At 37.8% G+C, this 12770-nt stretch overlaps 1 protein-coding gene across 1 annotated transcript in view; it reads right to left on the bottom strand.

Annotated features, from left to right (window-relative positions):
* LOC121387309 (protein ITPRID2-like) overlaps positions 1-12770 on the bottom strand; it is a 138438-nt gene that overhangs the window by 45349 nt on the left and 80319 nt on the right. Inside the window, exons 7-9 of the mRNA XM_041518330.1 lie at positions 4102-4138; positions 3642-3761; positions 3157-3377 (exon numbers count right to left, since the gene is read on the bottom strand). Coding sequence (XP_041374264.1) covers positions 3157-3377; positions 3642-3761; positions 4102-4138 — 378 coding nt within the window. The remainder of the gene's footprint in view (positions 1-3156; positions 3378-3641; positions 3762-4101; positions 4139-12770) is intronic.

The raw sequence follows: 12770 nt of genomic DNA on the forward strand, positions 1-12770 counted from the left end.
TAGAGTTTGAAAAGTTTGTTTTGTTTAACAACATCATGTACTAAAGCATATTGATTTATTAACCATAGGCTATATTGGTTGTCAAACATTTAGTAATTTTGACATCTAGTCTTAGAGACAAAACCCATTACATTTTTCATTAATAGCAAAGGATATTTTATATGCACCATCCTGCAGACAGGATAGTACATACCACAGCTTCTGATATACCAGTCATGGTGTACTGGCTGGAACGAGAAATAGCTCAGTGGGTCCACTGATGGGGATCGATCCTAGACCGACCACACATCCAGCAAGCACTTTACCACCAGGCTACATCCCACTTTTGCAGCAATATATAAATGAAAGCAGTATATTGTTGGATATATAATTGTGTGAAAGCACTTACAAACAAGTTAAATGAAATGATTATGACTGGAAAAAAACTACTGTGAAAACAATTGTGAAAACAATACTGTGAAAACAATTGTAAAAACAGTACTGTGAAAACAATTGTGCAAACAGTACTGTGAAAACAATTGTGAAAACAGTACTGTGAAAACAATTGTGAAAACAGTACTGTGAAAACAATTGTGAAAACAGTTAACTTAGGTGAAAACAATTGTAAAAACAGTACCGTGAAAACAACTGTGAAAACAGTTACGTCAACACAGTTCAACAAGCAGACGTGTGAAAGCAGTTGACAAACCAGACAAGTAGAACTGTTGGTAAAACCATGCAGTCCCTTGAAAGCAGTTGACAAACCAGACAAGTAGAACTGTTGGTAAAACCATGCAGTCCCTTGAAAGCAGTTGACAAACCAGACAAGTAGAACTGTTGGTAAAACCATGCAGTCCCTTGAAAGCAGTTGACAAACCAGACAAGTAGAACTGTTGGTAAAACCATGGTAAAACCATGCAGTCCCTTGAAAGCAGTTGACAAACCAGACAAGTAGAACTGTTGGTAAAACCATGCAGTCCCTTGAAAGCAGTTGACAAACCAGACAAGTAGAACTGTTGGTAAAACCATGCAGTCCCTTGAAAGCAGTTGACAAACCAGACAAGTAGAACTGTTGGTAAAACCATGCAGTCCCTTGAAAGCAGTTTCAAAAAGCAATGTGCATGAAAGCACTCATAAAATCAACCATGTGCATGAAAGTACATGTAGTTATAAAAAGCAGTTGTGTGCATGAACACAGTCATGTGGTCCAAAACATGATTAGCCCACTTGGACTCAAAATATTATTAGTCCACTTGGACCATAACATGATTAGCCCCCTTGGACCAAAACATTTATATCAAAATATGATTAGCCCACTTGGACAAAAGCATGATTAGCCCACTTGGACCAAAGCATAATTAGCCCACTTGGATCAAAGCATGATTAGCCCACTTGGACCAGAATATGATTAGCCCACTTGGAACAAAGCATGATTAGCCCACTTGGACTAAAATATTATTAGCCCACTTGGACCAAAGCATGATTAGCCCACTTGGTCTGATTAGCCCACTTGGACCAAAACATGATTAGCCCACTTGGACCAAAACATGATTAGCCCACTTGGACCAAAATATGATTAGCCCACTTGGACCAAAATATGATTAGCCCACTTGGACCAAAATATGATTAGCCCACTTGGACCAAAGCATGATTAGTCAAGCTGGGCTGAAACATTATGAGTCCACTTGGACCAAAACATGATTAGTCCATTTTGACCGAAACATGATTAGTCCACTATATCAGAGACCTTTCAAGTACTGTACAATTTAAAACTATTAAGTAAACATACATGTATAACAAAAATTATCAGGTAACAGACATATGGTTTTTGTACTAAAAATATGATTATATAGACAATAAGAATCTGACAAAACTTTCTTGGATGGACCAAACATGATTAGGTCACAAGGACTTAAATATTAAAATACAGGTATTTCAGATACTGTAAAATAAAAAAAATAGTACAAGAAGATACTTAACAGAAACTCCAAAGGTACATATACATGTTTTTATACTACACTGAGATTTGTTTAGCAATGTTTTTATATTAAAGATTTGTTTGGCGATAATAACACCGTATGATAGATGTCGGGCATTTCAACCTTAAATATTATAACACAGGTATTTCAGTTACTGAAAAGTAGTAAGAAACAGAATCTCAAAATGAACAATTATATTTTTTTCATATTAAAGTTTCATTTGGTGTCATTTAATATTAAAGATTTGTTTGGCGACATTTAATACTACAGATTTGTTTCACAATGTTTTCATACTAAAGATTTGTTTGGCAACATTTTCATACTAAAGATTCATTTGGAGATGTTTTCATACTAAAGATTTATTTGACATTGTTTTCATACTAAACATTCGTTTGACATCGTTTTCATACTAAACATTCGTTTGACATAGTTTTCATACTAAAGATTCATTTGGTGATGTTTTCAAACTAAAGATTCGTTTGACATCGTTTTCATACTAAAGATTCATTTAACATCATTTTCATACTAAAGATTCGTTTGGCGACTTTTCATACTAAAGATTCGTTTGGTGATAGCGACACCGTATGATAGACGTCGATCATTTCAAGTGACACTGTCGAGCCTGATGACATGCTAACCGTGTCACACTCCGACTTACACAGGTCAAAACTCAATGGGTGAAGGACACGCCCATCTTTGGGCAGGACGAACTTCACATCGGCAGACGAGATGTACAGACCCTCCTCTTGATGTCCCGGAACATCACACTTCTCACTCCCAACCTCTGCTGACTGCTGGAACTTCACGTCCTTTCGCACTGAAGTCCCATCTTGCGGCAAACTCCCTTCTTCCTGAGAACACACTTTCCCACCTACGGAACATACTGACGAAGTCTGTTGTAACGGAGAACAACATTCGTCCACTTTTGTCCGCTGCTCCAGACCAGACGAAGCCTCCTCAGACGTCCACTTCTCTTTGTCAACTACCCCACATGGTTTTTCATCCTCCACATTACAAAGCTGGGCATCAGCTTCTATCTCACTAACATCTAGAGACCCTACGAGCGTCGGCCCGTCCGAAACGGCACTCAGCTGACGCCGAGGGAAGTAGGACGGTACTTTGCTCTCAATGACACATGACAGGTGAAGAGCGTCGTCCGACTGGACGTGCTGGGGATTGTGGGATCTAAGACACTGACCTGCCCGCGTGGATGTCGTCCTCTTCATGACCAGTCGGTGCAGTTCCGGGTAGTCGGCGAGGATTTCGTTCAGGTCGATGCCGGTCGCATGCGACTGCTGCAGGAGGAATCGCTCGGGAACACGCATCATGTTGTGACACGTGTTGGCCGAGTAGCCGAACCCGAGATTCATCAGCACCTGAACCGGGTCAACCTGCCGGTTTTCTAGCAGGGCATCAAGACTGGAAAACATAAAAGAAATGAATGTTTGTTTATGACATTTGATGAAAAGAAAGGAATGATTTTTTTTTTACGACATCTTATGAAAAGAATGGAATGTTTGTTTACAACATCCTATAAAAAGAAAGAAAAGTTTGTTTACGACATCTTATGAAAAGAAAGGAATGTTTGTTTACGACATCTTATGAAAAGAATGTTTGTTTACGACACCTTATGAAAAGAAAGGAATGTTTGTTTATGACACGTGTCGGCGAAGTAGTTCCTACCTTGTAGCGCTGCAGGTCGATCCACTGGTCTGGACAGACGTGTCCGAATTGAAACTCGTAAACCCACGGCTCTCCTTCAAATCCTTCAGTCGCTTGTCCACCACACAGGGAAACTTTGAACTGACCAATGGAAAATGAACATTTGTTTTAAAAGCAAAAGACACATGTAAAAAACGAATATATAATTACAAACTTCCTTCCGTCAATGTCGCAGAAAAACTGAATGTTAACCTTTTTATAGACCTCGGGGAAAATGATGTCATTAAATCAATTGGGATGCTTTTACGTAAACAGCCCATGGAAATGATGTTTGAAAGTGATTTATGTGATTTAACTACTAAACAAACAAACTACATGTATTAATACTTTGTCACTCAGCTGTATTAAAATCAGTTAATATCTGAGAACGTCTGTGTATAAAAATATAACAAACCGTCAAGTGATTTTAGACTGTACTTACCTTGATCCACATTCAGTATTCTTTGTCAAATTGTTGGCTAAAGTAAAATAAAAAAACATATTTGATAGAAAATAAAATTTATATTGCACACGAAATATCTCTAAACTAAAAAACAATCTTCAATCATGGCTGTTGACCACTAGAATATATATATATATATATATATATAAAGAATTGAAAAGAATTTAACAAAGCACAACTATGAAAATTAATTACTCTGTTTTGCTGGGTGGTTTTGAGGACATGCAGAATGTTATACAGAAGCAGCCAAACGTACATGTAACTGCATGCATTCAGGTATAAGTATTAATTACTGTAGACATGTATTAAATACACAAATTCAATTTCTAAGCTAAAATAAGTGTACATTAAAACCCCTCTAAACCCTTGGGACCAAGAGAAATGTCCCAATTTAAGAGCGATCCAGTTTAGAGAGGTTAAGTATTGTCATGGTTTTTAAAAAGGGTTTTGAGGGAATTTCGGTTCACAGAAGGTCCGGTCTTTACATGTTTCACTGTGTGTATATATATACATATTATAAATACATTTGCCAACACATATTATAATTGCTGCAAACTCAGGAACAGTCCCTTTATAAACACTAGTACAACAGTGCCACGTCTGTAACGGTTATGCCACATCCATAACAGACACAATATGGCAAATAGTACTGTAATTAGTTAATATATACAGCAAACTATTCTCACAGCCAGTATCACTATTACATTTTGTATTACCAATATTAAAAATAATTATTATCAAATTTTATCATGATTACCGGTATTAACAAAGCAGAGTTTTGCACATATGTTACACTGGGGTCAAAATGTTTTCCGAAACATTCCACGTCCATAACAGGTTTTCATTAACTAATGTAATTACTACAGAATGATCTTCAATATTAATTATTAAACAGATTTGTACATACGGTATCATACAGTCATAATCCATCATCAAAATAAAGTTGTATGAACAAAACAAAAATTATTATAGTACTTGAATAAATATGGAGATTTTTTGTACGAAATGTCGTGTCCATAACACTGGAATTACTCACCTGAATTAAAGATACATGTAGTTGTCTGTTTAATATTAGGAGATAATATACATTTTCTTCCTTCTTTTTCCCACAGTCTTCATTAGTACATTTGGCACAAGTTATAATCATTGTTTTATTTCATTGCTTGTAATATATTCATATTGTAAAATGTTGGGAGAGGCCGTAATATAGGCTAACGCCTGCTGGCCACTCCGCTACTGTTTATGAACGGCAATAAATATTGTTTACACCATAGATTTGAATAACAATACTCATATCACTGCATCACCTAACAAACAACTCGGAGATTGACTTTCATACCTTTTACTGGGAATTCCAGTGCAATCCAGTGACAAAGCGTGGGCGGGAGATGAACTCCGGGAGTGCTAACGGTCCACTGGTTACTGGGCGCAATATTTGCCTTGCCATGGGCGCTTTGCCCCAGGTGCTGGCAACCCACGCTACGTCACTGGTGCCATCACTTTAATACAAGGGAATGCAATAACAAAATAGGATACTAAAGGGAAAGAAAGAAAGAAAGAAATGTTTTATTTAACGACGCACTCAACACATTTTATTTATGGTTATATGGCGTCAGACATATGGTTAAGGACCACACAGATTTTGAGAAGAAACCCACTGTCGCCACTACATGGGCTACTCTTCCGATTAGCAGCAAGGGATTTTTTATTTGCGCTTCCCACAGGCAGGATAGCACAAACCATGGCCTTTGTTGAACCAGTTATGGATCACTGGTCGGTGCAAGTGGTTTACACCTACCCATTGAGCCTTGCGGAGCACTCACTCAGGGTTTGGAGTCGGTATCTGGATTAAAAATCCCATGCCTCGACTGGGATCCGAACCCAGTACCTACTAGCCTGTAGACCGATGGCCTGCCACGACGCCACCGAGGCCGGTAATACTAAAGGGAGTCAAACAAGGTAGGACTTTCCTTTAGCACTGTCACTAACCCTAACACTATTTGTGATACATATTTATAATGTTCTTTATAGTGACAGTGCCAAAGGAAAGTCCTACCAAAGTTATTTATAGCCGTGCACATAACTGAATCCAGAAAAAAAAAAGAAAAAAAAAGAAAAAACCCAAATGGACAAAACTCTTATTTCAAATGTGGACAAAACGCCAATGAATTACTTTTTAAAAAACATCTTGAGGGCTAATAACTGGCCTCAGTGGCACAGTGGTTAAGCCATTGGACTACAGGCTGGTAGGTACAGGGTTCGCAGCCCGGTACCGGCTCCCACCCAGAGCGAGTTCTTAAGACCACTGTACACCCTCTTCTCTCTCACTAACCACTAACCAGCTAACAACTAACCGACTGTCCTGCACAGACAGCCCAGATAACTGAGGTGTGTGTGCCCAGGACAGCGTGCTTGAATCTTAATTGGATTTAAGCTCGGAAATAAGTTGAAATGAAATGAAATGAGGGCTAATAAACTCAATGTCCCACTTCAAAGAAAACCAATTGGACTCAATAAGAATGACCAAAGCATAGACCGACTTAATTATTTCTTTTGTTAATCAATTACCTGTAGCTTACCTGTAGCTTACCTGTAGCTTACCTTGTGATGTGATTTCCCATTTTATTCCTTCATTTTAACTTATTTTTGTGCTTATATCCAATTAAGGTTCACGCACATTGTCCTGGGCACACACACACCTCACTTATCCATCTGGGCTGTCTGTCCAGGACAGTGAGTTAGTTGTTAGAAAGAAGACGGTGTAGTGGCCATAAATACACCTACCCATTGAGCTCTTAAGAACTCGCTCTGGGATGGAGCCGGTACCGGGCTGCAAACCCTATACCTACTAGCCTGTAATCCGATGGCTTCACCACTGCGACACCGAGGCTGGTTCCCCCTTTAATGGCAATGGGCAATGGGCAACTAGTTTTATGTGTTAATGTACCAGTAGGGCTTCGAACAAGCTTCTCACCAGTAAAGTTTCTGATATGATCAGGGGCCTGACACAGGACAGGAGGTGGTTATTTAATTGGACAATTTAGAATGTTTAGAATTTAATCCAAACAATAAAAATAAAAATGGGAAGTGGTGCTTTCAGATGCGTAAAAAAAACATGAATCCCTTTTTTTAACATGAATCCCTTTTTTAAACTAGTTTTTCTTTTGAATTGTTTTAACAATCCTCGTTTTAAATGCTGTAAGATGCTAATAGTATCACATTGTTTTAACAATCCTCGTTTTAAATGCTGTAAGATGCTAATAGTGTCACATTGTTTTAATAATCCTCGTTTTAAATGCTGTAAGATGCTGATAGTGTCACATTGTTTTAATAATCCTCGTTTTAAATGCTGTAAGACGCTAATAGTGTCGCATTGTTTTAACAATCCTAGTTTTAAATGCTGTAAGATGTTAATAGTGTCACATTATTCTAACAATCCTCTTTTAAATGTTGTAAGATGTTAATAGTGTCACATTATTCTAACAATCCTTTTTTAAATGTTGTAAGATGTTAACAGTGTCACATTGTTTTAATAATCCTTGCTTTAAATGCTGTAAGATGTTAATATTGAGACATTGTTTTAACAATCCTCGTTTCAAATGCTGTAAGATGCTAATAGTGTCACATTATTCTAACAATCCTCTTTCAAATGTTGTAAGATGTTAACAGTGTCACATTGTTTTAACAATCCTAGTTTTAAATGCTGTAAGATGTTAATAGTGTCACATAGTTTTAACAATCCTCGTTTTAAATGTTGTAAGATGCTAATAGTGTCACATTGTTTTAACAATACTCGTTTTAAATGTTGTAAGATGCTAATATTGACATTGTTTTAACAATCCTCGTTTCAAATGTTGTAAGATGCTAATAATGTCATAGTTTTAACAATCCTCGTTTTAAATGTTGTAAGATGCTAATAGTGTCACATTGTTTTAACAATCCTTGTTTCAAATGTTGTAAGATGCTAATAGTGTCACATTGTTTTAACAATCCTCGTTTCAAATGTTGTAAGATGCTAATAGTGTCACATAGTTTTAACAATCCTTGTTTTAAATGTTGTAAGATGCTAATAGTGTCACATTGTTTTAACAATCCTTGTTTTAAATGCTGTAAGATGCTAATAGTATCACATTGTTTTAACAATCCTTGTTTTAAATGCTGTAAGATGCTAACAGTGTCACATTGTTTTCAAAAGCCAGGCCTCGGACATAAGGCTGGTAGGTACGGGGTTCGCAGCCCAGTACCGGCTCCCACCCAGAGTGAGTTTTTAACAACTCAATGGGTAGGTGTAAGACCACTACACCTTCTTCTCTCTCATTAACCACTACCAACTAACAACTAACCACTAACAACTAATAACTAACTCCCTGTCCTGGACAGACAGCCCAGATAGCTGAGGTGTGTGCTCACTTTTGAAATAAGAGATTGGACTTTATCCGTTGGGTTTTTATCTTTGCACCTTATAATTGATCTATACAATGACATGTAGTAGCATATTAAACATTAACTAGCATAGTGTATAAAGTTACCAATAGTAGTGTATTAAAAAAGAAAAGAAAAAAAGACATTTGTCTTAGATGATAATGAGACTAAGGAATGAATAAGGAAATGTTTTATTTAACGACGCACTCAACACATTTTATTTACGGTTATATGGCGTCAGACATACGGTTAAGGACCACACAGATTTTGAGAGGAAACCCGCTGTTGCCACTACATGGGCTACTCTTTCCGATTAGCAGCAAGGGATCTTTTATTTGCACTTCCCACAGGCAGGATAGCACAAACCATGGCCTTTGTTGAACCAGTTATGGAACACTGGTCAGTGCAAGTGGTTTACACCTATCCATTGAGCCTCAGGGTTTGGAGTCAGTATCTGGATCAAAAATCCCATGCCTCGACTGGGATCCGAACCCAGTACCTACCAGCCTGTTGACCGATGGCCTAACCACGATGCCACCAAGGCCAGTTTTTAACTTGATGTTTATCATCATCTAACTTATAGTTTGACACCCAATAGTTGATATGTTTTGGGGGTTTTTCTGGGGTGTCATTAAAAATTAATTATTCATTCATTTAATTAATTAATATTAACCCCATCCTAAAACCAGTACAGTGTATTAAGACATATCTATTGTTTTAAAATATATCTATTGTCTCAGGAGGAGGGACACATATTGTATTGTAGATATCTATTGTTTTAAAATATATCTATTGTCTCAGGAGGAGGGACACATATTGCATTGTAGATACCTATTGCTTCAGGAGTAATGTGTTAAATGTTCACTACAGGTAATTTAGTGCGGGCTGAGATATTGACCTTTATTTGGGGGTACCCCCGCCCGGAATTTTGGGGAAATGAAATCTCATGTAATCTACATAAACAGTCGCAGTAACTGCGTATCCTTATTATTTGATTTAAATAGTTGAAACTGTAAGATGTTATAAGTTAATATGTCATCACTGCTTTTCAAAATCTACAGACTCAGATTAACATTTTGATATATAATAACAAATATTGTAACGCCGGTTACACCCCTTCCACAAAATATAAGTCTCAGCTGCTCTACTACAGGTATTATCTGAACACAAACAGGTACAGGTATTATCTGAACACAAACAGGTACAAGTAACTAACAGTTGCAACATTAACAAAGTAAAAATGTCTACTCTCATTTTCCACACCGACAATACTCTCACCTGCAGAACCCGTCTCGATACCTACGCATCGTTAAAGGTAAACATGTTCTTCCTTCCACGCACCTACCATCGTAATTGACTTTAAAGCCTATAAAACATGGTGACCGTTAGATAAACTGTGTGTACATAAGGTGCTGATCTGTGTCGTGAACTCCATCTGGAGGCAGCGAGTAACAACTCTTATCACACAGTGATCGCGGAGGTCGTTTGCCGTGGAGTAAAGTAAAAGCGTGCAAAATACATAATGACTCAAGGCAACGAGGAAATATGTCAAGCAGGTTTAATTTTTTCTCTCTGTTTTTTTCACAAATTCAAAACAAACACATTACTCAATCACATACAGGTGAAACGGGTTAAGTCACAGCAACCTGAAATGTTTGTTTTATGACGCCCCAGCACATTGTTTAACTGATAGTTGTTATGTGTCTTATCAGTAAAAAAAAATTTCAATATATCAGTGTCTCAAGGCAATGAGGACGAAATATGTCAAGCATGTTTTTGGTGGGGTTTTATTAAAATCAAAACACAAAACTAACACATTGCTCAATGACATACAAGTAAAACGGGTTAAGTCACAGAAACCTGGAATGTTTGTTTAATAATATCCCAGCACATTGTTTAATTTGCTTAATTGATAGTTGCTATGTGTCTTATCAGTGAACATTTTTCCATATATCAATGTCTCACGGCAATGAGGACGAAATGCGTGTACATGTATGTCAAGCAAGGTTTTTGGGTGTGTTTTTTTTAAATCAAATTCAAAATACAAAACGAACGGGTTGACTCACAGCAATCTGGAATGTTTGTTTTAATGACACCCCAGCTAGCACACTGTTTAATTGACAGTTGTCTTATCAAGGAACGTTTTGTTCTGTATATCGGGTCATGCATGATCATGTCGTTAAGCAAGTTTCAGATATTGCTACACAATTTTAAAACATTTAAACAGTAAATTAAAAGTTGTTTTGCTTAACGACACCACTAGAGCACACTGATTAATTAATCATCGACTACTGGATGTCAAACATTTGGTAATTCTGACTCGTACCATCGAGTCATCAGAGGAAGCCCACTACATGTTTCAATTAGCAGCAAGAGATCTTTTATATGCACTTTCCCACAGACAGGACAGCACATACCACGGCCTTTGATATACCAGTTGTGGTGCACTGGTTGGAACGAGAGAAAAAACAACAATCAGTTGAATGGATCCACCGTGGTGGTTCGATCCTGTGACCCAAGCCCCTCAAGTAAGCACTCAACCCACTGAGCTATAGTCCGTCCCATCATTCTATAAAAATATTTTTTGGGTAAATAATTTTAGTTTGGTTTCACGTAAGAAGAAAAGTAAATGTGTTTTGGAAAGAACAAAAATATACTATATGTGTGTGCAATTTACAAATCAATCGGCTCATAAATAAATAGCTTTTAGTGAATTTCATAGTATTAAAAAAGGCGTTCCATGTGGGACGGACTATAAATCACGCCCTTTAAACAATCTTCAATTTGACCATCACTATGATTTTTAAAACAAACCATTCCTTGGTTAAGGACTGTTCCAGAGTTGACAATGAGGGGCAGGGCTTTTAGAAATAGGGTAGCGCTAGGAAATATTTTCTTTTGATAAATGACCTGCTATTCTTTTACTGGTTAAAAAATGGACTGCTTTTAACGGCTAGGATGCTATTCTGAGCCCTTAACCATTGTGTTAGAATGTTAAAAAAGAAACCTGCTGACACCACAAAGTCTATCTTTCACCCTAAAAACAGTGTCAGTTGGATGTACATGTATCCTCAACCACTTGTTAAAAAATATTGTTCTCTCTCTCCACCTCCTCCCCCCCCCCCCCCCCCCCGTTTCTGTCTGTCGGTCTCTCTCTGTCCCTCTCTCTATCTCTGCCCCCGCCTCCCCCTCTATCTCTCTCTCTCTGTCTGTCTGTCTGTCTGTCTGTCTGTCTGTCTGTCTGTCTGTCTGTCTCTCTCTCTCTCTCTCTCTCTCTCTCTCTCTGTCTGTCTGTCTGTCTGTCTGTCTGTCTGTCTGTCTGTCTGTCTCTCTCTCTCTCTCTCTCTCTCTCTCTCTCTCTCTCTCTCTCTCTCTCTCTCTCTCTCTCTCTCTCTCTCTCTGATCCACAAAATAAAATATTAACAGATTACTCAAATGCGACAATGACACATGAAATAAAGTTTCTTTTGTTTAACAACATGACTAAAACACATTGCTTTATTAATCATCTGGTATTAAATGTCCGATGTGTTAATTTTGACATATTATATATAGTCTTAAAAGAAACCCGTTACAGTTTCCCATTAGTAGCAAGGGTTCTTTTATATGCACCATCCCAGACAGGATAGCACATACCACAGCCTTTGATATACCAAGTGTGATGCACTGGCTTGAGCAAGAAATAGCCCACTGATGGGGATCGATCCCAAACGGACTGCACACCAAGTGAGTGTGTTACCATGCACTGTGCTACACCTCTATTTGACATTAAACTTAATTTTACTTCACCTTGAATCAAGTGGTTCGAGTTTGAAAGAAAGGAAGGCAGGAAGGAAGGAAGGAAGACATATGGTTAACGACCACACATATATATAGAGGAAAAACCCACTATCGCCACTTCATGGCCTACTCTTTTCGATTAGCAGCATGGGATCTTTTATATGCACCATCCCACAGACAGGGTAGTACATACCATGGCATTTGATAAGCCAGTCATGGTGCACTGGCATGAACGAGAAGTAGCCCAATGGGCTCACCGATGGGGATCGATCCCAGACTGACCGTGCATCGAGCGAGCACTTTACAACTGGGCTATGTCTCGGCCTCCTCCCCACCTTTTCATCAAATAACCAGAACATATGTGTTGTATTTATAAAATATTCTTAAAAAAAACTAAGAACATATTTATTTCTAATTATGTTGTCTATAAACTAAATATTACATGC

This window comes from Gigantopelta aegis, chromosome 13 (genome assembly GCF_016097555.1).
Source record: "Gigantopelta aegis isolate Gae_Host chromosome 13, Gae_host_genome, whole genome shotgun sequence".
NCBI lineage: Eukaryota > Metazoa > Mollusca > Gastropoda > Neomphalida > Peltospiridae > Gigantopelta > Gigantopelta aegis.